At 43.5% G+C, this 27,712-nt stretch overlaps 1 protein-coding gene across 4 annotated transcripts in view; it reads right to left on the reverse strand.

Moving 5' to 3' along the window:
* Positions 1-27,712, reverse strand: part of LOC146560685 (kinesin-like protein KIF20B) — a 65,300-nt gene that overhangs the window by 17,721 nt on the left and 19,867 nt on the right. For 3 of the 4 annotated variants that reach the window (XM_085296101.1, XM_085296104.1, XM_085296102.1), the window contains 12 exons: positions 26,417-27,549; positions 25,228-25,366; positions 24,379-24,501; positions 24,139-24,199; positions 23,565-23,690; positions 23,100-23,236; positions 21,799-21,954; positions 21,300-21,467; positions 17,942-18,067; positions 15,842-15,952; positions 13,031-13,240; positions 396-437 (listed from right to left, as the gene is read on the reverse strand). In XM_085296101.1, the coding sequence (XP_085152227.1) occupies positions 396-437; positions 13,031-13,240; positions 15,842-15,952; positions 17,942-18,067; positions 21,300-21,467; positions 21,799-21,954; positions 23,100-23,236; positions 23,565-23,690; positions 24,139-24,199; positions 24,379-24,501; positions 25,228-25,366; positions 26,417-27,549 (2,532 nt within the window). The remainder of the gene's footprint in view (positions 1-395; positions 438-13,030; positions 13,241-15,841; positions 15,953-17,941; positions 18,068-21,299; positions 21,468-21,798; positions 21,955-23,099; positions 23,237-23,564; positions 23,691-24,138; positions 24,200-24,378; positions 24,502-25,227; positions 25,367-26,416; positions 27,550-27,712) is intronic. The other variant, XM_085296103.1, reaches the window with a different exon arrangement.

Consider the following 27,712-nt stretch of genomic DNA (forward strand, 5'->3'; position numbering starts at 1 on the left):
GCTGATGTTTGCTCTCTGCCGGGGCTCCATAGTGAAAGAGCAGATGTGCACATACAGCAGTGGCCTGAACAGAAACTCGGGCAGCGCTGGAACGCTCCTGAGCTGCACGACCTTGTTAATGAAATCAAAGACGGTCTTTGCAGAGACGGCCGTGTGGCAGACGTTTCTGATCACACCTCGCATTTATGCAGCCTTCAGGTCACTCAACACACTTAATGCTTAGATGTGATTCTGCAAAGTGGATTTACTAAATGATGTAACGTGTTCATAATGGGAAAATGGTGAGTTAGAACTGTATTAGATCCAGGAGTGAAATATACACTAATGAGGCGAATGATGATGAAAAACATGAGAGTGGATGTTTCTGGGCTTATAATATAGAAATAATCAGGTACCTCAGTTTTTGTTCGCCGCTTACTCCTCCTGAAAACACAAGACTTTGAAAAACAGGGGAAAAGGTGTTAAAATGTTACAATGTAACATGTCGAGTATTCTACAGAGTATTCAACGTTTAGAATATAATTTGGATAAAACACTGAGTACATTTCCTTTAACTGTGTTCTTGTAGTAAAAACATCAGTATTGCACCCTTTACTGTTTATTCAGCTGAGTAATACTACTACTGCACATTCACCCAGTGTATATACTATATGTAGATATATATAATGTTCTTCCTCTACACCCCCCCCCCCCATTTTTGCACATGTCGAGGAGCGTGTCAGGCTACATTTCACTGTGTGTTATACTTGTATAACTATGCATGTGACAAATAAAGAACCTTGAACCTTAATAAGAGCTCATTTAGAATTATTACTGAATTCTTTTTGTGTTCTGTGGTAGCTTCTTGTGCATGTTTGAGAACGTTTTTTTTAAATTCTGTAAACTGAAAATTACTCTGAAAATTGAAAAAAATGATATTTAGGTGCAAATGCAATTTAAATAATAAACAAGAAAATAAATAACGAGAGAAATGCTGGAAACATTAAACTGCGATTCTGATGGCGAGGTCTTATAACACTGGGGTTTCAGAAAAGGCTCCAATTTCTAAAGCGGATAAACAGCACAAACGTGTCTGACTGGAAACAAAGGTACAAACGTCACACCTCCTCCCCAGGGACACTGAGGCGTTCCCAAGCCAAGATACCCAGCCTGCCCTGGGTCTGACCCGGGATCTCCTCCAGCTGGACCTGCCAAAAACATCTCCTCTAATAGGCTTCCAGGAGGCGTCCCAGTCAGCTGCCAGAAACACCTCACCTCCCTTCTTTTGATGTGGAAAAGATCTTTACTCCACAATCTCATTCTTTGGATTAGCACCCACAGCTCATGGCTATAGGTGAGGGTAGGAACGTAGATCAGCTTTGTTTTCATGCTCAGCTCTCTCAGCTACAGCAGCGAGGTGAAGTGTCTGCATCACCTGCTATGCTCTCCCCTCACTCGTGAACAGACTCAGAGATGCTTGAACTCTTCCACAGGCACCAACTCATTTTCCATCTGGAGTGGGCCATCCACTCTTTTCCAGCTGAGGATCGTGGCTTCAGACTTTCATTTGGCTTATTTTCTTCAGCGGCACTTCTCACTCGGCTGCAAAACCTTCCCAGCACAATCCGAGGTTTGCTGCTGTAGAAGGACCACAACTAATCCCTTTATATTCCTGGACTTCCAGGACTGTTTGTTAACTGACTAAACTAACAGTGTGTTAACCAATACTAATGAGTGTGGCTCCTGCCTTTAGCCTGATATTTACTGAAAGGATGGCAGTGGTACAGAAAACAAAGAGACTGTGCAGAAAATGTCAGCTGTGGCGTTTCTGGTAAACGTGTTCGAGTCCACAGGTTATCCACCCGACACGTCTGTCTTCTTAAAATTCACCTGCTAATTTGAGGTTCTCTGCACAGCGAGGAGAGGACACACGAAATATAAACACTTAACTTTTATCTTTGTGGGCAGGTTATCAGAGGAGGATGCACTGACACGGTTTAATGCTTCCTGGCATTTTAAAAAGAAACAAACATTTTTTACACTTCAGTTACAGGTGGCCTATGACGCTATGCAGAGTCTCTTCAAGACCCAGCACCCCAAAGGGTCCCCATCTCCCCGCTGCAGTCATGTTTTATGCTCAAAACAAATAGTTTCTCTCATGTGTGCCTGGAGATGCACACTCTCACTATTATAAACATTACTCACACAGGCCTGAGGATGTTAATATTAACACTGTGTGCAGTATGTGCATGCCATTGCACCTCAATGTTCAGCACATTCTGTTGGAAAGCCTCGACCATTGAATTTAGCCAAGGAGAAAACAACCTGGATGCAGCAGAAACACGGCTAAAGATTTAAAGGCTTGTGTGGCTCAGGGAGCAATAAGGTCGGTGTCTTCTGCAGCCAAGAGACTTTTTTTCGTTCTGCTCCATTAGAGCTGAAAGGCGTGTCTGTACTGAAAAGTTATTGCAGTTATGATCAGGTAGTCATATCAGGAAGTCTTCTATTTGGAATTATTATTGATATAGTTTGTTAGAGGAAAAAAATATTGCATTAATATGTTTTTGCTCAGTTTATTGCAGTGTGGTGGGGGGGAGGTTTGGTGACATTTAGATAAAATAGCAATATACCAATGTTATATACACAGAAAAAGATATTTAAGACACTAATATAAAAACCAGTAAGAACAGAAACAGAGACAGCTGATGGCAGGGTGTGTATGTGCTGCGTGAATATGGGTGAAATCTTAGAACCCCGATCTTGGAACTGAAGTAAATGAATGTAAATGAGACGTGACGTAAAAGAGTCAATCAGAAATTATACTTGAGGATAAATAATGTTTATTAAAAACGCTTCTTTTACTGTATTTACGTGATTATTGTTCATTTTGATTAATGCTGCTATCGGTATGAACAGAATGAGCTTGTTTTATGTTGATGTGTTATGGGTGTTGGGGTGTGTAGCACCACACAAAGAAAAGCTGAGCCTGAGGTTGATGATAACGGGGATGCTGATCACGCACGCACACACGCAGACACACACACGCACACACAACCCCGTTCAGCTATCTTAGTGAGGACCTTCATTGACATAATGGTTTCCCTAGCCCCTTACCCTAACCATTAAAAATGATTGCCTAACCCTAACCATAACCTAATTGTAACCCTGACACTAGAACCACATTTTGAGGCTCAAAAATGCCTTTAAATGCCTTCAAATTTGTGAGGACCGGGTTGTGTGTCCTCACAAGTGACTGTTGGTTCTCACAAGTATAGCAGAATGCAGATTTCGGTCCTCACAAAGATAGCTAGACAGGAATACACACACACACACACACTATGTACAGATCTGTGTGTGTGTGTGTGTGTGTGTGTGTGTGTGTGTGTGTGTGTGTGTGTTCCTGTCTAATGAAAGACATTAGTGTCAGTGAACTACATATCTCCTGCTGTCAGTGGCATTTAAGTTCTAAAATAAGTCGCCCACGGGTAACATCAGTGGCCGCGTCCATCTTTACACCATCTATGGTAAAACCCCACCTAACAACATGGTTTATACTGTGAGCTTCGAAATGACACATTCATTGTTAACAACAGTGATTGTAACGTGTTTGTTTGTAAAAAGATGCATACTGTGTATTCATACTGCTGCCACTTTTCTCCACATCACCCAGCTCCGACACTGTACGGCATCATTTGCAGGCTGTTGCAAAACTGAACTTCGCACTGATCTTTTTAAACAGGCTATAATTAAAATTCTATTTTGCTCAAATATTTCCTAGAGCCTACCACCGCTAATATTTAATTTATTATTTACTAACCAGTTTAAAGCTGAAAAGAGCTCCTCTACGAATGACCCTTGCTAAGTTTCATTTTTACTCGCCACGCTCACGTCGGCTTTCAGATCAAGAGGGAAGAGAAATAATTGCTAATCTATTAATAATGTGGCAGATAAGCACTAAATCAAACCTCAAATTCCACCTCTGACTAATCTACTACATTTGTGTTGAACATGAAGGTTTTCCTTCAGGAAACTGAGCTTAATAAAATAAAATAGCTGACACTGTGAGGGCTTCATATGTCTGTTTGTTCCCGACTCTCAGTCTCTCCTTGACCTCTGTGAGGCTCTATTAAGAGTGATCCCATTAATCAGTGACGAACCTGCTCTCCGCCTGTGCTCTCAGCTGGATCAAAGATAGGCCAAGATCCTGCCGGCACACAGACCCGCAGAGAGACAGATTGAAGGGCCAATACACGACTAGTCAATTACAGAGCCTCTACAAGATCCAGCGAATATCCGCTACTTATTCCCTACCCCAGGAGAACATTGGCTGTGAGTCACTTTAAGCAATACAAAAACATACACACCCTATTGTGGTTAAAAGAACAAGCACCGCATTGTTTCAATGCATGTAGTTATATGTTAAATGGTGGGAGAAAGGATTTTGCTACCACGAACATGAGTTGTTTTTGACACAGAGTGTCACAAAAAAATAAAAATAACAAAGCCAATGCAGCCACAGTACACTGTAATCCACTCCACACTGGATGCATAGGAAGAGTAAATGGCTACCCCCCCCCTCTGTCCCCTTCTGGCTGCCTCTGCCTCAATTTTATCCCACAACTTAGACATTCACATTACTCACACTCTCATTACACATACATATAGAATCTTGGGGGTGGGCACGATACACGGAGTCCAAATTACCATCAGGGTGTACACCTCACCCCTGGCGTCGTTGCCCACCTCTCAATGTTAAATACACGTAGATATTGAGGGTTAGCAGGAGGGACTATGCGCTTACCTGCTGCTCTCTGGCAGGTAGCTCCAAGCCCTCCTGGGTTTTAATTGCACCTTAAAACACACATGCATCAACACTACAATGAGCGGGTGGAGGGAGGTTTGGAGTCTTCTCTCACCCCCATTCTCTACGACCTGCTGGAGCGGGGGGGCTAGGAGGAGGAGTTGGCCGTCCGACTGCGGTCTGGAGTGTGGGGCCTCCCTGCTGCTGCGGAGTCGGGGCGGTCTGCCTCCCCCCACCGCAGGGAAAAGGGTAACACCACCTGGGTCTGGGTGCAGTTCCCCCCTCCAGGGGCAAGGGTACCTAGACCCGGTTTGTAGAGTACGCTTGGGGAGTGTGATCGTGTGTACAACGTCTCTTTATGTCTGTCTCCACATTGGTTGAGTGTGGAGTGAGTGCATATGAGAGCATGAGGGTGGGAATGGATGTTTGTGTCTGTGTGTGCCTGTATGTCTGTGTCTATATGTCAGGTTGGGTGTCAGGCGCCACCTCTCTGGGGACACCTCAGGCCCTCCAAGGTTTGGAGGCCTATCTCCCCCTACCACCACTTCCCCTGCCAGTGGTGGACCCCCTCAGACATCGGTGCGTTGGTGGTTCTTTGCGTCCGGGGATGGGCGTCCGGGTACACACCGGCTCACTCCTTGGCGGCCGCTTATCGGGGCCTGGAGCCTGGGGCTCGCTCGGGCCACTTCGGAGGTGGGGTGCCCCCGGCCTCTCGGCCTGGGGCTCGGTCACTCAGGCACGGCTGGCTGCCGGCGGAGCTCACGGGCGCGTCACTGCAACTCCCCCTGGCTTCTGCTCCGCGGCTGCTGAGTGAGCCCTCATCTGGGACTCTCCTCAGCTCTTTCTGGGACAGTGGCGCAGCTGCCCCTCTGTTGGTCTTCCTTGGTCTCTTGTGTTCTGGGGGCCTCTGGATGTCTGGGGCCTGGATCTCCTCCATACCTGCTTCATGCCCTGGAGGACGGGGCTGTGGCCCCCCCACACCCTCTAGCAGATCATTACATGAAGGAACCTTTTAAAAAAACAAAAAAAAAACAAGCGCGTCCATGCTCACAGGTGTACACACGGGTGATCACACCCACAAACTACACCCTTTTTGGCTCCTACCTCAAAGCACACTGTGTTCTGTTGATCTTATGTGCTGCACAATAATGTTTAACATTTATTATTTACTGTCATATTCCCATATATCATTGTGATGTTGTTTATTCTATTACTCTTGTTCTCTTCTGCTTGTTTTCTTTTTTCTTTCTCAGCAGGTGATCCAGGTGATTGATATATGCATTTTTTTTTCTCTGCTCATTCTGTTGGTTTTTGTCTTTTGCCCTTCTCCCCCGTCCCTCTTCTCAGCTGTTTCTCTTTCCCTCTTTCTTTCTCCCCTTCTTTCCCCCAGTCCAGTCTGTCCCGTATTCAGTAAGTGAAAATAAAATAAACAATAAAAGGTGAATCAAATGGACCATTACGGCAAGGCTGGGATGGTCAATTTGGTAAAGTAAATCCGTTGGGCATCTTTCTTTGCCTTTAGACAATAATTCTGATGCAAAAGAGCCAAACGGGACAGGCAAAAAAAAAAAAAAAGAAGAGTAAATGTCAGTAACTGATGGCAGGTTGTAATAATTAAAATGATGGAGGAAACAAACCTACATGTGGGAGCACAAAGGCCTCACACGGCCTTCATCTCAGAAAATGACTCATCGTTGCCTCCAAAAGTTGATTCTGTTCATCTGGACGTTTTCAGTGGGAGAAACGTTTGGTCACTCATCCAGGTAACTTCTTTAGTCTCAGCTGACTGCAGGTTTCAATCTTATAAACAGTACATTTGCATAATGACTGAAACCAGCCCACTGAAGGAACAATGGGCTGGGAGGTCAGTTCCTTAATCTTAATTATGCAAATTCTCATGACCATTGATCAACATCCACTGACCAAAGCCCACTGATCAAAGACCGCGAGTAGCATTCACACAGTTGGGGAATGGCTGCAATCACAGCAGCCAATGCATCAAGACGACTCGTCTTTACTCACTCTGCAAAGTTTTAGACATGATGTTACGGTGACGACAGAAACTGAACAAATTGTTCTGCGCTAGTATCTAAATGTACACACTTTGTCCACACTGCATTGGTGTGCGCTGCCCAGTTTGGGACACATCAGAGAGATTCCGTCTCCTTTGATATAATCAAACTAATAAAACTGCTGGCGCTCAAAATACCACAAAGATATAAAATTCAGAAGCAATGTCACTTTCCAGAAATCATCAAAACAAATACATAAAACATGAATCTGCAAACCTCACTGTTTCAAATTAAAACTGTTATCTTTCTACCAATCTAAACCCACCAACCACACCACTGCTTCACATAAGGAAGTGTGCATCCACCTATGATGTGGGGAGAGACAGGAGGACGTAAACATCCCTCCCGTGGTATTTGCAGACTTTCCCAGCCAGAGGAAAAAAAGACAATAAAAATGCATATCTGACTATGGGGCGAAACATCACAGCTTTAATGGAAAAAGGCTCAAAGAGAAACACCTGAAGGTGTTACGATCTGCAACATTTCCAGCTTGATAGCAGACAACATGTTGCTTTAGTGGCAGAACCATGACCTGATCTCCTTACCTGCAAGTTCAGATGCCACAATGTGTTTTTGGTCTGCATTAGGTCAAATATAAGATGAGTCAAGATTTTACTGGAGTGCAGTCTAAGGACAACTATGGAGCTGGAAATTAGCATAACAAATCCACTGTGAGCATATCCCTGTTAGTTAGTACGTCCTACATGTCAGAGGTAATGCAAGGCTTTATTGTGCAAAGACAATAAAACACAGCGGTGGATGAGCACGGTGCAGTAAGTGTACACACTTTAAAAGATGCCCGATGAAGCTAATAAGAGTTGTTCTAATGGAAGCCAACATTACGAGCACAGTGAGGTTAGCAGTAACTGTCACCGCCGTGTCAGATGCTGCGCTTTTTACCCTCCCTCGTTGCTTCTTAGTCTGTGTTCCTATCCGACAGCCCTACCCACAATCCCTCCTCTTTCATCTTGCCATCCAAACTCCCTCCACCCCTCGTCTCTGCTCGCCTGCTACTTTTATCTTCCTCTTCTCCTCTTTCCTCCCTGCCTCCCCTCGTTTCCTCCTACCATCCTCTCGACTGTGCTGTTGTGTTCCTTCTGCTGTCTCTTTTCTGTGATTCCCGTCTGCCTTGTTTCTTTTCTTCCTTCCTGGCTGACATTCTCCTTCCTTACCCTCAACCAATCTCTCAATTTTCTGCGCTGCCTCTGCCTCCCTCTGCACTTTTCCTCAAATTTATACTGGCCCAGTTCACTCTGATTTTAAAACTTTCCTCCCCCTCATTTGTTTCCTGTATACCTTCTTCTTCCACAACCTCCCGCCTTATTTTTCTGTTTGCACAGATGAGGATGCCTCCGTTGATGTTTTCTACTCCATGAAACATTTGGGCTTTAACTGAGGATTTTTATTAGACCGTCTCATTGTTTAGAACAAACAAACAAATAAATCTAGTGCAGAATTTGTCTCAGCGTCTCTGTGAGGGTTTTTTTAGACTGCCTTTTAAAACCGGTGTTCATGTTCATAAATGTTGACTGAAGCGCCCCAGATACCGAGAATAAAATCTGATGTAACGTCACATCGGTTCAGCCCCTTCCCAACACAAAGCCATTCATCTTTTTTTTCATTACTTCCCTGCCTTCTGTTTTTGTTCCAGTTTTCTCTCTTGAACTGAGCCCAGTCAGCAGAACAACAGTCATTAGTGGAATTACTTTGGGTTCCATCGCACGGCTCTTACCCCGGTGTAAATACTCCTGCTGCTGGTACCAAAACAGCAGCAGGAGTATTTATACCTGCTGTAAATGACTCATCATTTCTATATCATGACTCTTCTTTAGTATGTCATGTATGAACACAGATACATCTATCCTGCTGTTACTGTTACAGCATGTACAGCTATCACTGCTGAACATGCTGTAAATATGTAAGGAGTAATCGTGATCATTGTCATAATAATACATGTATAATTACAAAAGGCACACTAAGAAGTAGTAATGCTACATAAATGATGAATGAAACACTTGCTAATACCTTCCCAGGGGTATGAACCCTTACCAACCTTAATAATGCTTAATATTGTAACATTATAACAAAGTGCTGAACAAATTCAAACACATTATAGTAACCACTAATTCTATTGCAATCCATTTTATAATAATGTGTGTGTTCTTTGTTTGTGGTCTGCGTTCCCAAACATCTGGTTCTACTGGAGCGCTCTCCCTCTTTAAAAGGGCATTTTTCCACGTGAGTACAGCTGTTGAAGGTCTCGGTTTCCATATAATTTGCTTGATGTTATAAAATCAGATTTAACTAACTGCCGCACTGTCAGGAGATGAGAGAGGAGTATGGGGCCAAACCAGCAGCACTGGTGTCACAGCAGTCACCTCAAAATAAGTTCTATTGTCTGTTTTCCATTGAACGGCATTAATAGTATTGTCCAACAGACGTGGTCGGACGACACGACCGGAGCTCCACCCCGGAGCTCTAGCTCACACAGACCATTACGCGGTCTCAGCGCCGAACACTCGAGTACCTCCTTGGCACTACTATTGCAAATAATCCTCTGCCCTACTCGTCTGCCCTTTTTTAACCCCAATTTTTAAAAGTTTGAGTGAAGAACACATGAGTGAGGAACATCTTAAGTTGCTTCATCACAACATTGAATCATTTAGTTTCTAAATAGCTTTCCTCCTGGTACCAACTCAATATGATCTTCATCTTTTATTCAACAAGGTGCGCTTTTTGTGGAGTGAAGAGGGCTCGAGTGCCATGACGGATCAGGCAAATGGAGTCTGAAGAGCATTTACATAAAACGTATTAATTCATTTTTTAGTTAGATTCAGTTACAAAACTACGACAACAACCTGAGGTGACTGCTGTCATTAAAATGCACGTCTTTGTACACTTTATTTTTGAGAAATGCACTTCTCCCACAAATGAAAGCTGCCTTCTACCATCACCATGTTCCCTTACTATAGAGGTAATGAGTTTTCATCTGTGAAAGCTCATCGTCCTATTGTTGTTTCAATGTTTGAGAAATCTCTGTAAACCAAATTTCCTTTAACATTTGGTTTTACTTTTCTCTGTATGGTCAAAGCCCAAATTTGATCCTGCTTGTTTACATCATCCTTCATGCCCTTGCTCTTGGTCACAAACAGTTCCTATTGTTGCCTGAACCTGTGAAATCTGCTGTCAAATAGTGCCAACGAGTCCATGAGCAAGGATGTCAAACTGAAAGATATGATGACCACAAAAGTGAGTTGTTTTCACAGCAGGAGAGGAACGTGTAACAGCAGTGCAGTCATGTAGGATAGTCAGCTTTTATACGAGCTGCATGCTGCTGTTGTCACTGTGACAAAACCTGAATGTGTGGACGTGCCAGGATAAGGTCGAGATGTTAAATATAGTCCACAGTTCTACATCACAGGAACCCCCAAACTAGTTTTTGTTGTGGACTGATCAGAGTCGTGCATTTTAACAGAAAAGTGCAAAACACACCAGAATTCTCACAATGAAATCGCCTCCATAAACAGCTCCTCGTTGCTGCAAAGCGTCAGTGTGATTTGCTGGACTGAACTAAAAACCAAATCCTACTAAAGGGTTCGAGCGATGCTGCTGCTTTAAAAGGTTCTTGTGCATTTTCAGGACTTCCTGTATAGAGAAGAGAGATCTGAGTGTAAAGGCAAAGATCCTACGTTCTTACCACCACCTACAACCACGAGCTCTGGGTAATGACCAAAGAAGACGACATTTCTTAACCCAGACACGGCTTAGAGCTAACCTGACCCGACCCCAAAGTTTGGCATGCTCTAAATGGGAAACTTTACTGTTGGGTCTTAACAAAGCTGCTTTTAAACTAACTTTGTCAGTAGTAAACTTAAAAACACTGAGCACGTGTGAGTATGAATTACTGCCATAAGGCACTTTCATGCCTCAGCACTCTGGATTTATCAGCGCCTCCCAAACACATTGCCTCTTGTGATTATATGGAAATAAGGACAACGTGGCGTTTATAGGAGCAACACGGTGACAGGTCTGGAAAATTGCGTCTAATGTTATTGAGAAAACCAGAACACTTCAGTGTGGCAATATTTGGAAGCACATATAAAAATCATTTAGGATACCCCCGATCCTGACAGAGAAAGGAAACGCCGACTTTGGGCTGAGTCGCCATCAATTAAAAACAAAACAAAGAACTATTTGCAGTGTGTTATTTTTCACTTTACATCAACATATTTTTAAAAAATTATTTTCTTGAACACAGCCATGTTAAGTTTTCAAAATAGTCTGTCAGCGTGACAGAAGGAGTGAATGATCTGTAACACACAGGTCTGCAACAAGCATTAATCTTTTGTGCCAAAGACAGGAAGAGCGATACGTCGAATGAAGCGAATAAACTGCACTCGACCTCGTCTGCTTGTGAGTGTGGGGTCGTTTAACGTGTTCTCAGGGAGGAAGTTTGAGTGTTTCTCCTGGTATTTATGATGAATGAGTGTCATATGTGGCTGCTACATGTGTTGGTGTTTATCATCTGCACTGAATGTGTTACATCTGAAGGAATCACTTGGATAATGTTATTGGCGCTAAAAATGAACCGTACTCGATGTTTAAAATATTCTATTTCCATATTTCGCTCTGAATGATTGTTATGTTTTCTTTAGATGCACACACATTGGTTTTGCTTCCTCTCTGCAACAAACTGAAGTTGTACAATTTAATGCACCACCAGAGGTGTGTGCACGTATTCATGTTCCCTTTAATATTTACATGTGCTTCCTTCGGATTGGTCAAAGCCAACCGAGCGACCCAAGCGCAGGTCCACAGTTCTGCTCAGCTTCCAGTGCAGTTTCACTTTTCTATACATGCCTCCGTCTGAGAGCCGTTTCTACGAAGCCCCTTCAGCCCACTCTGGGACTGGTTTCCAAGAGCATCACAGAGCATCCGCGGCGCTGACCATTTCACAGGATGAAAGCTTATGTGATCCGTTTCCAGATGGCACAGATGGGAATGGATCGACTTTGTTACTTGTGTGAGTCACACATTGCCTACACAGTATGCAGACTACACGTTGAGCTCCTGGCAGTTACATGGAGCTCTTTGTGGGACTGTTGTGGGAAATATGTTAAATAAAAAGTACTTTTTTTTTGGTCCTTGAAAAATGTTTTCTACTGGACACATTTTATGTGCATCTGTGTTGTGTGTGGTCATTTGCGGCGGTGCTCTGTTGCAGATGTTTCAGGAAACATTTACGTCAGAGTGATTCTGAAAAACATCAGCAAAACGTCTTCGTCACCAACCAACCACTCAAAGATCCAGCAGAGCATTAAAAACACCAGGAAGCTTTTAAATTAGCAACCAGTCAAACCCGACCGAAGCGCAGACTTTTAGCTTTAATTTAAGGGCTTCTGTGCATCTGTGTAGAAACTACAGACATTTTTTATGGAGCTCGTCTGCAGGACTGAGCCAACTGCCTTCCACAAAGCTGTGAACTGAAGTCTTGCCTGACAAACACCGTGCATGACAGTAACACAACAAAAACTGAAACAAGCAAATCTGGAAATGAACTGAAGTGAAATTAAATGCAAAATAAAAACTTGAAATGAAATAAAACTACAAACCAACTAGAAAAAACAAAACTTGAATAACTGTGCTGCTGCCTGCTTTACTGTTAGACTATGAAGTGCAGAAATTCCTAGAAGCATAAATTGACTTTCACGTCACAGCTGTTCGTTTTCTCTTTGCTGGAGAGAAAGCAACAAATCTAACACTGTTTACAGCTGCTGCTGCAAAAGGTACGTGTTAGGACAACCATGCTCAGCCTGCACCGGCTGGATTAATGGAGCTGAGAGAAGATTTTCTGAACACAACATGGTGGAGAAATAAACAACCCTCACCCCTGATTGTACCTGGAAACTGTAACTGGATCACGGCTCAGGCTTCTGTGTGCAGTTGGGTTTTTCCCCCCATTTGATTTATTTCTGGGAAACCTAGAGGGACGCACTGTTACGAGTGTGGGTTCATTTAAAGTGTGATGTTTGCGTGCGCACTATTTTGCACCTGTTTGGAAATGTGGGAAATATTAAATGCAAAGTTCAGCCAATAACAAAAACAAACCTCCTAATTTATGATTTTTACTTCCTCGATAATCCTGATGACGAGCAGCTTTCATTTTACAGGTTCTTACCTTCTCCATCTCGCCGCTCTTCCTCTTGCGTGCTGAGCGGGTGATTTTGACGGTGACGGCGCCCTCCTCTCCCTGCCGTCGCAGAGCCATGCGGTTGGGCTGCAGCGGGCTGAAGGAGATCTCCAGCTCAGGCCGAGGGAAGCGACTCATTCTGCCCTCCTCTGTGGAAATCTCAGAGGACTCCAGGACTGACGGACAGCCGCTCGAAACCTGCGGGACCACATGTGGGCTTAAGGTCAAGGGTCACTTCATCATCACTCCAGAGAGAAATGTCACAAGGTCTGGCGATCGAGGCTTCTCCGCCTGTTACAATAAAGGTGTCGAGGCCAGTTGGCACAACTGCTGAGTGTTATCAAATCAAAAAGCCGAGCCATCAGCTGTAAATCACCTCACATGAAAGGTGACCATGAACAGGCCAATCAGAAGTGATGTGGGTTAAAATAAGGAGCGACATCACAAAAGGCACAGAGCCACGCCAGCAGCGAGAGCAAAAGCACGTCACAGCTGTATCGTAATAAAAATCTCTGCTGTAAGTGAGACGACTCTCTCAGCACCATCATTTAAACATGTGACATGTAGTTAAGTTTCCATGTTGTTTAGATGTCATTCAGCTGAAGCCCCGCAGCGTTAAACAGTCTGAGAGCGAGTGAGGAACAATTAAAACAACAGTCAAATTCAACCTGGTACCAAGGCTTTGTACAAGATGTAATAGTGTGCAGGTTAATGGTTTTAAAATGACTCTCAGCTAAGTGGAAAAACAAGGAATAAGACAGCTACATAAGCACATTTCTCAGTGATGCTCATGAAGGAAAGACGTTTCTATAAACTGAACACCTTACTGTTGTCGTCCCACAGAGTCGAGGTTTGATGGATCGTCCAGGAAACGTGACGCTAACAGATTAGTCGCTATGTGATGGTTTTTATGTGTGTTGATTTTGGCTTTTAATGATAATCTGCTCAGGTGAATATTTGGTGTGTGGCTTAAGTTACCATGGCGATACACCCCAGCAGGAAGTCAAAAAAAAAACAACTTTGTGACCCTGAAAACTCAGGGTTAACCCTGAAGTCACCTCGCTGAGCCCCAAATCCTGCTTTGTAGCACACGACCCACACTGAAGCAGACAGCGACTCAAAACAGTTCCGGTTATGAAAAGCACATCACGACAACTTCTGAAGTGCTCATCTGCACGCCGCGAAAAGACTCGCTGACGAGGAAAAAACAAAGGTCGTGCAAAAATTGACACTGAGCATAAAAGTCGGCAGAAATGAAAGAAGCTTGTTGTAACAGGGCGGCCCTTACACTTGTGTAGAAATTTGTTTTTTCTGAGAGTGAAAGATACGGGAAAAGTTGCTGCATGCAGTCCTGCAACTTGTTGACCTCTAAAGGCAGTTTATCACATATCTGCATTCCAGGAGGTTCAGACATGCTGTGAAAGGCCTCAGTCCGCTGGAACCTCGAGCACGAACGCTTTAAAACTGACTTCACACATGAATCTTAGATTATTATTTTATATGTGCTGTTAGTGTTTACGCAAAATACTTTGGATTTCTTGGTTTATTCATTTTGGATGTAGTAAAATCTCAGGTGTTGTAAAGGCTGCAGACAGGAATTAGTGTTTGGCCAAACACAGCAGATTAAAAACTCATCAAGCTGTCTTCTCTTTGAAATTGAATTTGGACAAAGTCCAGAACTGGCAGAAACCAATTGGCTTCTAGTGCAACCACCTACAGTCTAAAGTGTGAGAGCTGGTACTCTGAGTGCCTGATAATGAGGACTCCAACAGAAGCCTCTTTGGTTTTTCTTCTGTTTACTGCAGGCTGGAGAGAGGGGAAACAGTGACGCCTGCTGGAGATCCGTCGCAGGTTCGAGGGAGCATATCCGCAAACTAAGTTGAGAGTATGTATTGGACAACACCGTCAGGGGTCTGTTAGATCCAAAACTCGTGCACCAAAGCACCCAGAGCCATAAAGAACATTATGAACTCACATAAAGAGCAAAGATGCCACAGAGGGTACAGCCACCACAGGAAGAACTGTGGTGAGTTCAAACTTCAAAGTTTAAACTTAATCGATACAGAAATTCTGTCGCCCAAAGGCACGGTTCAACAAAAAGGCAAAGGGGGGGGTGGTCTGAGCTGCAGGCAGAACTCACTGCTGGCTCGTCTTTGAATCAATGTGTCAGATCAATCGTCTTTGAATGTGTTTGGATTATACGCAGAGCTGCTGGACTGCACTGGAAGAACGCTCTGATGACTCCAGTCACATGACCTCAGCTGCAGACTGTATCTGACCTTTTCCCGTTCCCTCTGTTTGATCTGTATCATTAATTTAATACACAGTATTGTTATCTCTCTCAGTCTGGTTTTTGCATTATGTTTTAATTCAAATTGCCAAATCTGCCTTAGTTTTATGTTATCTGTAATGTGTTATTTATGGCTATAACGTTAACTCTGTGGCTACTATTGTGTGTCACTATTACTCTGGAGAAAAAGGTGAAGTAGAGGGAATAAAGTCGGCTGACTAATGCAGCTGTAACTGAGCACACGGAAACTCACCACTGTGGTCACAGCCACTCAAAAGAGCCGTGGCTCAAGCACACGCGCCAACTCGAGCGTACGTTATCGGTTCATAAAGAAAAATCGCCTCTCGCCACTCCCCAGCTCTAGCACCACAAAGGCTCTGTCACGTATCCCACACACTGGTTTGTGACTCTAATAAGGACTGTGTGTGAGGGGATATCTACAGACCACAGGAGGAGGAGGTTCAGTACACAGCTGTTGTTCCTGCACTCGTGTCATCTCAGCAGCTTACCTGGCTGCTGACAGACGCTCTGGTATCTTTCCTTCCAGACTTCCTGACGATGGTTTCACTCCTGGGTTTCTCCATGAGAGCAGCAGAGCTCTCTTTGTTTCCAGCCTGCTGCTGCCAGAACGAGAAAACATCTCATGTTATTATTAACGTCTTTTGATTGTTTTGGTCCCAAAGCTACAAATTGCAGAAAAAAAAGACATAAAAAGTGATAAAAGTCACAAACAAGTTGGACACTACATATTTTTGTACAGGTACAGCTTTGCTATCTTACTTCTATATGTTCACATTCCAACACACACACACACACACACACACACACACACACACACACACCATTGAAATGATTTTATTCATATATCGGGTCAGGGTTTAGATCTTAGTTTGTTTCCTTCAGTGCTGTCATTCACACTCATCTTTGTGGTTACTCACAGCTGGTGTTTAACACTAAAAGGAAACATTCACTCATCCTGGGACATCAGGGGATTTTCACCCACACGTCCCAGGAATGGGTGGACCAAAGAGAAGTACACAGTTTCATTCGTTTTATTTGTTTTACTTAACGATTTGTCACCAATTTTAGTGGGATTTTTTCATTTGCTGCTCCGATGATACAATTTTTCTACTTCCATGAGATGCTGTGTATGAGGGGAAATAAAATAAGAGTACAGTGGTCCCTCGCTTTAATGCGGTTCACTTTTTTTACGTCTCATTGTGTTCTGCGTCCTGATTGGCTGTAGATCAATCTCGTGCCGTGTCTCCTGTACAGTACAGAATGCGCTCAGCTTGTCAAATTTATTTAATTTACATAAGTCTTCGATCTCTAGCACTGAAGCGCTGCACTGTGTGTTTGTAGGTTTTCTCCCCAACAAACAACAATGTCGACGAGACGTTTTGCAGGCAGCCGCGGGTCTTTGGTTTCATTCTACAATGCTGGACTTATTTTTCTATGAGGGTTTGAACTTTGAGTGTTTAAGCAAGAGAGAAAAGTGTGAAAATGTTCATGCCTGTCTGAGAAATAAAGCTGGCAGATTTCACCTATCGCGAGTTATTTTTAGCACATAACTGACCACTGCACTTCAATTTGGTATGTATTGTTGTACTTTCTTGATGGGATTGTTTTATATTATATCAGGTAAACTATACCAGACGTTTCCTTGTTACAAACAGCCCAGTTTGTCCGTGTTCTCTGCTCATCTTCTGCCTCTGTTTATAGATGGAGATCAGATGTGTCTAATCCGGGCGTCCTCTGCCTTTTTCATTATATTTACACTTCTTACATTTAAGCTGAAGCGCTAAGCAAACCAACGAAAGCAAATCTGCACGCCTGAAGCTCTTTTCTCGTCCCGTTATCCTCTGACCTGCTCGCTGAGAAATGAAAACGAACATCTGTTTGAACATAAGAGAAAAAAAATGTTCCTGCTGCCCGCCATCTTCACCTTCAAACATAAAACAACTACAGAGCTATGCACTCATTTACATCTGCTCTCTTTTTCCATGTAAAACTAAAAATACGGCCCTTTGTTTAAAGACTCCTCAGTTTTGACAGATGCTACATAAAAACATTGAGCTTTAAGCTAAAGGCGCTCCTAACATACTTTTAAACCATAGGAGTAATCTGAGGGCGCAAAGATGTCGAAGCATGCTTGAACATTTTTAAGCGTCTCGGTTCCTGCTCAGACACAGGATGCGTTCTGCTCCCTGCCTGATAAAGTCAGATTTGGATGGTCTCAGGCTTTACAGAGGTCACGTCCAAGGGCTGTTTCCTGATAGACTTCTACAGGACCTGCAGTGCTTTGGAAACCACAGGAGTTTCCTCCTGGTGGTCATTAAGGGCATAAAAGGTTTTACCAGAACAACTTTTAAGTAAAAGTTAGCAGAACGTTCATCCAGACATGAAGCCGACAGGTTCAGATGTTGTCGGCTTACGATGAAAAGAGTGCACGTCTGAACGGGGCTATAAATCAAAGATAAGCACCACTGCCGTCCAGTGTGGAGGATTAAAACCACAAATCTTTAAAGCCACCTTTCAAATGCGACCATGGGTGGATATCTGATTTTGAAAAGTTCTTGTTTGACTCGAGTAAGGCTTAAAACACTGACCTGTGTCACTGTGTCCTCCTGTTTCACTGTGGAGGCCTTGAGCTGCTCCGTCAGCCTCAGGATCTCTGCCTCCTTTTCAGACAGAGCAGCCTGCAGCGTCGCCACGCTGGGACCACCGTCGCTGCCCTGAAACAGGAAGTTCATGGACACTGAGCATGTTTTCTGCATCTCACCTTCAATTTCATGCTTTTGAGAGACCCTTGAAACATGCCAGAGATGGCTGACAATATAGACTTTCAACACATATCAATTCATTTTCCTTTGTATTGATACACCGATACGGTTCGCTCTCACACCTCCCGGCACATTCCTGATTCATCAGCTTGCTGCCGACCCATTCACCCTCCATCAGAATTGGTTTCTGGCTTGAACGTCTTCGCCTGAATTACCCCAACGCTACAACTACTAGCCCAGCCTAGACTAGTTTATGCTATCTGAGCAGAAGTCGAAGGTGAGCAGGTATGTTTGAGCTGCAGGCCGGTGGGTGGAAATAGAAACTGGGACTAATTTGCATATTCATAGATGGAGGAGACCGAAGGAAGCAAAAGGTGTCGAGTTGGATCTGAGCCACTCTGAGGCGTGAAGGGATTACTTTATGGAAAACAGCATGCAACGTTGACGAACAGAGATGAGCTTTTCATTTTTTAAATCAATGCCAGAAGAAGAACTTCGAAAGGTCAAAGTGGAAAGTTTAATACTTTCTAAGGAAGTCGCACTGAACACAATAGCTCGCACTACATAAAGCTTAAGAGTGGTACACCTCCTATACACAGGGAGAGACGGGGGGGGAGAGTCCTGTTTGCCTGCAGATGTAGAATCCATTCCCCTCACCACAGAATAAAAGGAACACTCTGAAAAGGTTGAACTCTTAAGAAACCAACAAAATTGCTTCCAATACATCGGAACTGAGGTCTCTGACTTTAAATTGAAGCCACTGTATATGTTCCAGGATGATTCAAAGTTCTGTATGACTAGAAAGATAAACAGCACAAAAAAATAAAAAATATAATTGAAACTCATTTTCTGTGCATCGCTCAGATATAAAGGCTTCGTGTTTTCCTTGTTACGAATGGCTGTGAAGTGTTTTCTCTTTGGTTTCCTTTTATTTGTTATTGTTGTGGAAAATAATCAAATCAGCGGGCACGGTTTAGTATTTCCTGGCGAGTTTGCAACCATTCAAACAGAAACAAGCTGATAAAGAAGAATAACTGTTTTCTGGAGACTAAAATAAATGGATATAAAACACTTTTTATATTTATGGCTCCATTAAAACCTGGAAGCGTTTACGCCGCTTTGACTTCCATCAAAGTGGGAAAATGAAGAACTACGTTTGGACAAACGGCAGAGGAACCGGCAACATAAATGAGCTAACAATCAAAAGCAGGCCGGTGCGGCGGATCCCCGTCGTTCATTATCACTGCTGTGCGGAGACGTTTTTAAACGACCGAGGCAACAGGCAGGAACTCTTTTCATTCCATCACCAAATTGATGCCAACATTTCAGTATTAGGTTATTGAGGTTTCTGCACTTGATCAAAACATGGACACAGTGAAGGAAACTCTTATTTTATTTATTAAAGATATATTTGATGCAGACGATACCAAATGATAAAATTGAGTTGTGTAAAAATATGACTAACATTTTATTACATTCCCCTTTAAAATCTCCAACAAGTTGTCTGCAACTCAGACATCCATCTCAGTACTCCATGTTGAAGCGTGCACAGGAGGTAAGCTGCAAACCTCCTGAAGCATTTTTACCTTCACTGCACAAAAGTCATGGCAAACAGCAGGAGCATGAAAACAACACTGGAAGAACAAGTTTTTAACAAACATGATCAAACTTTCTGTCCTGTCACACCTGAGGTCAAAAAACAGCAGTGGCTGTTCAACAACTTAAGGCAGAACAACTCGCGCTGCAGTTCTATCAAACATCATATCTGAAGAGATCCAGACACAAGGGTGTCACATTTTACTCGCTTCGACTCATCTCTCCTTTCTTCCTCACCTCCTGCACTCACGTAGCTGGTGGGAGGGGCTAAAGGGCGGCCACGCAGGAAGTGACCAGCAGCGATATCATAGAAAGCCAATGACATTCAGCGATTTCGGTAGAATTCAAACTGAATTAAACTATAAATAAGACCAAAAGATACTGCTGGCTGACATATGACGGGGGGGAGGAGGGTTATGTATTAGACGGTTACCTAGACAACGCTAGTGTGGACTGTCCATTAGTGACTAACCATCAGCTGGTAGCAGCTCCTTCTGCATTGGATGAGCTTCTCTTTTTGTTTTGATCCATTTTCTTGAAATAAATTTGAAAACCGGCGGCAGAAATTTGACAGATACTTTTTTTCCCTCTTTCTTTTTTTTGGGGGAAAAAAAAAAAAAAGACGCATACTTAAATATCTGCAGAAATGCACAGCAGGTCCCGGCGTACGTTACAGCGTAGGGTTTCAACCCATAAAGTCATCCTTAGAGAGGCATGGAGAGGACCAGAGGATGTGCTATCTGAGGGCTCGACGCTATTTTATTTGAAACTGTATCCACTCATAATACAAGTCCAGTGATTCCCTGTAGTGACTTCATATATCTGTGTGCAATCAGCACTGCAGTGTCAATATTTCAATGCTGTAGCTGTTTTTCCCACATTCACACTTATTGACTTTCCTTTACGTCACTTAGTGGCTTTTCCGATACAGAGACGCCTGCAGCAAACTGGCTGCAGATCTCCACCAATTTTTTTTTTTAAATCAATACGGTTTGTGCATAATTATAACACCCCTCCCCCAACTGACTCTTTTATGCTTTAGGTGGACTGCCCGGTCACATTGAGTGATGATACTATGATAAAAAGCCTAAAAGCTAAAACAGATATAGTTCCACATTCACAAAGGTGTATGTGAGGTTTAAAAAAAAACAAAAAAGGGATGCAGAAAACGTGGAACAGATAACCTGTTCGCTCTACGAGGCATTATTCAGTCCTCTTCAATAAATCCTGTTTAAAGATTTAAATAAAGAAATAAAACATGGCAGGAAGTTCAAACGTCCACCTCTGACTAAACGGTGATCCATCACATCACAGCAGGTTTTAAACTGATGGGCTGTAAATAGACTGAGGTGAAACACAGCAGGGCTGTAGGCTTATTTTATTATATACTAAATATACTTTATACTGAAGGACATTACCTGACGGTGTTTGAGACACACATTGCAAATATCACCCCGTATCTTGCACAAGAAACAGACGATCATGCCTTAAACCACCATGCTTAACCTTTCCCATCTTTCTTTTATAACAGGAGCCCGATTTAAGACTCTGCCTCCGGGGCCTGTGATCCTCGTTATGTTATACTGACCTCTTGTGGCGGCTGTGTGTTATTTTGCTGCAGCTGCTGGATGAGCTTGTCTTTCTCTGCTTGGCTGGAAAGAAGCCTTTTTAGCTGGACCTCCAAAGCTGCGACCAGAGTGTCTCGCTCCTGCCTCCAATTCTCCATGGTTTTCTCCTTTTCAGCCAGCTGGGACTCCTGACGGAAAAGGAGAAACAGCATCATACAGTATATGCCCGACCAACATTCTCGCCAATTAAAGCTGCGCTCCAAAAGTAACTCCATCAGTAAAAATCATCCTCCGCTGTAAGCATCACAAGCAACTTTGTGAAGCTCATATCTGAAAGCAAAAGCCACATTTTAACTAATCAGGTTTGTTATTAATACGTATGTCTGTGCTGAATTTATTGTAAGGTGGGTCCTTTGATAATAAGAAAGTGGTTGAATGGCCATCACAATCTAACTTGGTTCAAACCCTCATTGGTCGATGGTGGGTGTCAGACAGTTTTTAGCATCGTCCTCCTCTTACCAGCTCGCTCTGCAGCCGAGTGCAGCGCTCTCTGTCTTCGGCAAACTTCCTCATTTCTTGGTTCCTCTTGTCCTCGGCCTCTTTAGCTTGGCCGATCAGGGAGACTTTTTCCTCCAGCCATTTCCTGCGGTCCGCCTGGTGCTTCTCTGCAGAAATCTACGGAACAAAAATAGTACGTAATAAAACTAAAAATAGTAAAAGGTAAAATTGCAAACATGTATTCAAATTAACTAAAAAAAAAAAAAAAAAAAAAAAAAAAAAAAAAGGTGCTGAACTATGTTATTGCAAACCTGACTCAAAATCAAAGGCCTGCTAACAGGAATTCCTCCAAACTCAACCATGAACCCTTGTGTGTAGTTGGCAGACTGAATTACACCTTCTGTCTAAAGAAAAAACATATTTAATAAATTTGTCTATTTTCTTCCACTTATCCAATCAGGGTCACGTGGGAATGAAACATATCACACAGCTGACATGGGGCGAGAGGGGGGGTACACCCTGGGCTGTCCCAGTGCTAACACAGAGAGACACACACAACCAGTCACATCTATGGGTCATTTAGAATCACCTGAACTAACCTCACCCCACTGACTGCATGTGTGGAGGAATCTGACGCTCTCATGGGTCTCCTACAGCAGTTCCCTCAGTCCTAAAAAGAACCAATGTGACCCCGGCTATTATTAAGGTTTATTCTTCTTCGAGCGAGTCACTTCCTCCACGCAGCAGGTCGGAGTTTTATATGTCACACTTTTTCTTTTAACAAAAATGTACTTGGTTAGAGTCAGAACACAAAGTATTAGGTTGAAGTTGGGTGTTAAACTTAGACAAAGATCAATGTTTAGGTTGAAAACAACAGTTTCTGTTTCTTCTTCTTTTTTTTCTTTTCTTTCTTCTTTTGATTTATTTGGTTGCCAAGGTGACGCGATATTGTGCTGACTGCCACAAAATCGTAACTAACGTCCATGAAGACAAGCTGATTGTTTTTTAGACTATTTCTCGGTTTGTTGAGATCAGGCTCGACAATCGCAGATGAAGATCTGGTGCAGTCAGACCTCAGCATAACAAAATGATCCCCATCATCCTGACGATGACGCACACAGCTGTTTAACACGCATATCGGACCAGCCAAAGACACGTGAACTGTAATCAGGACTGAAAAGACTGAACACATGATCGTACAGAATATAATATACATGTAATCTTAAGTCCTGGGCTCAAAGTCCACTTGCAGACACACTGTTTGGTAACATTTCTGTTCTGGGACATCAACACAAATGCTAATAATGAATCTGCTTCCGTACCTTCACGCTGTCCTGAGCTTCAGCTGCTTCCTGTTTGGCCCTTTTTAAGTCATCTGATTGGCTGTTGCTGAGCTGCTGGTGTGTGTTGTTTCCACTTCCCTGCTGCTGCAGCAGCATCTCTTTCAATTTTTCCACCTCTGAAAAGGTTTACAGCACAGAACGAAGACTGACGACACAGCATATGTAAAGTTAAATGCAACTTTAAGTATAGCTTTACAATAACTAGTAAGACATGAGAGTGCAAGAAGTACCGTAAAAAAAAAGAGAAAGAAAATGGGCAGAGAACATCTCTATTTACTGCATAATTAAAACTATGAAAACTAGAAGTAGAGCATGTCAAAGGTCAAAGTCGATCAACTGTTGCTTTGAACTATAAAAGACTGAACCTGAGCCAGTGTCCGTACGAGAGCCTTCGACTTCCTCTAACTACTAAAACCTGCCTTCTTTTCACCTCCTGTTTCTTACCACTGGAGAGCTCCTGGATGAGGTTAAGTTTCTCCTCCAGGACCTGCTCCATCTGCTCCTGAGTATCCTCCTGCTCCGACAGAGCCAAACGCATGCCCTCCATCACCCGCTCCTTGGCCTCCAGCTCTATGAACGACCAAAAACACACGCAGCAAAAGTTCAGGTTCACATCCACCACGATGAACAAGTTAGTAACCTCTGCTGGTTACTAACATAAAAACCAGTTAGACACTACTGGGAAAGCTTGAGTGAACATTTTTCCTGTTCAACAGTTTGGCGATATTTGAAGAGTCCATATTGTGTGAAGTTAAGAGCAGGACACATGAACATGGGAAGAGCACCAACGTCTTTACTGAAGGACCTTTCACAGGTAAAGACAGTTGGTGAGGACAGATTTTTACTCTTCCTTCTTCACTCAGTAAGAAAGAGTAGGTGGCGGAGAAAGGGGAGCTTAGCGCTGCCTTTGCAATAAAGGTAAGTGGGAGAAAGTGGACGGACGGCTTAAACGTTAAGATAAATGTGTTTGGGGAAAAAACAACATGTATAAGTGAATAAAGCACAGAGAAACTCTGACCTTTACAGGCCTGCTGGTAGCGCTGCAGCGTCTGGTCAGACTTTGCATGAGATGACTGCTCCTACAGAGGCAGGCAGAAGACATCAACAACATGAGACGCTCCCCACAAAGAGAACGACGGTCTCACATTTACTAGTTATCATCATCACATGTACATTACACAATATATTATTATCAGCAGCATGATGATCTTGCTCCCACACAGTGAGTAGTGTCTGGTGGAGGAACAGATGACCTCACCACTTTGAGCTGCTGGATGGTTCGGTCTCTGCCGGCGAGGTCAGACTGAAGCTGCTTCTTTGCTTTCTCAGCGTCGGACAGTTTCTGCTTCAGAACCTTCTCCTCGTCTCTCATGGCTGAAATCTGGACAAAAAGGACAAAAAGTAAGGATCTGAAGCTGACTTTACTCAGTCACAGTAATCTATCTTACTAGACCACAGAGCAGTCATTACTATTTTTACAAACACAAATCAGCATTAAAGGTTTCTGAAAGTAAAAGGTTCGACTTTTTCCCAGCATGCAGCTCTGCAGGTTAACTGTGATTCAGAGCTCTGCTGCTCAGGGCTGTACCAGCCTAACTGGAGCATGAACGGGGTCCAGCTCACTCCTGATAGCACTGTGAGGATAAATGTGTACAGGCACAAATGTGGTGCATGTCTGAAATGTTTGTGAGGACACGGCTAAAAACATTTAAGACACATCGAAACATAATTTAAGCCCATTTAAGCCAAGTTTGTTCTTTTAAGGACCTGCTGTCACTGATGTAGATCACTGGATCTACTTTATTTAAGAATTAGCAGCAATCCTGACCTCTCACTGGCACTAAAGCCATCTTTGCACTGGAGTTCTAATATTCACGCAAAACTAAACTGACACTAAACATTTTAAAGTAAATAAAACCGAACTGAAACAGTCAAACTCACACTGGAAACCAACCAAAACTAAACTCAATTTAAAAATCTAAATAAAATAAACCAAATTAGGAAAAAACTGTAAGAACTCTGCTGGAAGCAGCTGATGTGCTGCAGTAAACTGCATCAGCAGTGAGGAGTGTGAGCGACAGACTGAAACATCCAATAATGCGTGCACCTCCTTCTGGACCTGCTGCATCTGCTTCTTGTAGTCAGCCAGCTTCTCTCTGAGGTCTGAAGAGTCCTCCTCCTTCCTCTGAAGGTCCACGCTGAGGCTCTTCACCTTCTCTGAGTCCTGCTTGGCGTTTTCCTTTAGCCTGAGAGGGAAAGACACGATGTTCAGACTCTTTCATGGCTGGATTTTTACAACGTCCACCAGACTCAAAGGTACGAACAAACCAAAGCAGCCTAATAAGTGCTAAAAAAAATGATGAACAACACAGTCAGTGCTTCCCACTCTCTGTTACTTTTCTCCTTGAGAGGATATAAACAGCAGTTTGGGAGAGCGACACACCTACAGAGAGAATTCAGTCTGTTCTACAGCGATACATTTCTCATTAGTTAGTATTCCCTTTAACACCGTTTATATAAGAACAACATTTTACTGTCATTTTTCATTGTTAATTAGAAACTCAACCACCTTTATGTTCCAGGGAACCATCTCTAAATCCCAGATTATAAGAGAGGGGCAGAAATTTATGAACGAACACCTTTATCAATACAGGCGGTCTATAACAATTAATTTCATCCTGATCGAGTCAAGGTTTTAATTAGAGATAAATATTCTTCGATGTTCACCTGATACAGTCATGAAATCATCACAGATGTAGGTAAATAAAAACATTTAATAGTTTTGTTCAGGTGAAGAGGAACAATGTTTGTGACCTGCAGTATGAACCCGGCTTCATCTTTCCTGATTTTTTGTTGTTACTTTAGAAGTTATAATTAGACTCAAACAGCAAGAATTCTCATTTACCATCAGTAACATTGTGAGCTCTGCGCTGGCTCTGAGAGCAGCTGCGCACTAATGCAGTCATTACAAAGGCAGGCTCAGCTCTGGGCTGATGAGTTTCCCATAATAGCAACTCTTGTAGATAAAACTCATCAGAATGATTGAAAGCATGTGTTTCACAGTGATTTGGAAGAGCAGATACGTGAGGGAGGCGGAGGCGGGATTTTAGAGAGCCGGGCTGAGAGCGGAGATATTTTACACTCCGGCTGTAGCGGGAACCGACGCGTCTGTAATCCTGAGCTAAATGTAACATGAAAAGGCTTTGATCAGTTTCACTGGGCTTAACAACGATGATGTAGCAGCTACAGGCCCAACTTTCCAACTTGCCTCAGATCTAAACACAATGACGAGTTACCTGCTGATGTCCTCGTCTCTCTTCTTCAGCTCGACTTCCTTCTGAGCGATGGCCTCGTGCGCCACCGCCAGCAGCTCCCGTCTCCTTTCGACCTCCTTGCGCCGGGCCTCCTGAACAGCTTGGCACTCATCCTCCTCACGCTGCTCCTGAACCTCCTGCAAACTCTTCTTCAGGGATGTCACCTGTGCATCCTTTTCCAGCAGCTCTTTCTGCAGCTCTGCTAGCTTCTCCTCCATCTGACTGTCCTTTTCCTCCAGCATCCTCTCGGTCTCTGAGGACGACGGCTGAGCTTCGGTTTTGCAGGACTCCTTTTGTTTCTCCATATTGGAAACTTTTTCCCTGAGTGACGCAGCCTCAGCCTGGAGGTCAGAGTTCATCCTCTTGAGCTCTTTAGCCTCTGAGTGAATCCTGGCGTCTTCCACCTCTGTCTTGAGGCGCTCTGCAGCTCGCTCCTGCTCGCTGAGCTTCTGTCTGAGGTCATCCACGAGCTTGCTGGAATTGGATTTTTGTTCACTCAGTCTGCGTTTCAACTCTTCCAGCTGCTGCAGCGATGATGCTTCTTGTTCTCGCAGCCTCTCTTTGAGCTGCTCGACCTGCCTTTCTGAGGCCGCCGTCTGCTGCTCGAGTTTTCCTCTCAGCTCCTCTGCTTCTTCTCTGGAATCCTGTTTTTGGCACTCGAGCTGAGTTTGGAGATCATCCAGTGGTGCCTGTGACATCTCTCCCTGCTGCTTAAGTTTATTTTGCAGTTCTTCAACTTCCTGTTTTGAAGATGCCTCCTTCTGACTCGACAGCTCCAGCTGCTGGTCCAGGACCAGCTGTTTGTGTGCCAGCTGTTGTTTGACCTCAGCCAGCTCGTGCTCCAGATCCAGCACTTCTTTGTGCTTGGCCTCAGTTTTCTGTCTTTCCTCAGCCAGGCTCTTCTGAAACTGAGACACTTCCTCTTGCAGTTTCTCATTCGCACCTTGTGACACTGCAGAGGTGTGCACTTCCTGCTTTAGCCTGTCAGCTTCCTGTGTCAGAGTTTGGATCTGGGAACACTTCTCCTGAATTGCCTTGGCTTGTTCATCCACTTGTGCTTGAGCAGCTTGTAGTTGGACAAAGGCTTTTTCAGCTCTCTCTGCGTTGCTGGTCACCTGTGGCAGTTTCATGGTAAGCACAGGGAGTTTTAATCAAACACAAGAGACAAAATTCCACATGATATAAACGACATGTAGCTGAAAACACACACACACACACACACACACACACACACACACACACACACACACACACACAAAATTTGGGCATTTTCTGGAG

This window comes from Mchenga conophoros, linkage group LG13 (assembly GCF_057382185.1).
Source record: "Mchenga conophoros isolate Kocher_MC1m ecotype Shallow Benthic linkage group LG13, M_conophoros_male_GT1.1, whole genome shotgun sequence".
Taxonomy (NCBI): Eukaryota; Metazoa; Chordata; class Actinopteri; order Cichliformes; family Cichlidae; genus Mchenga; species Mchenga conophoros.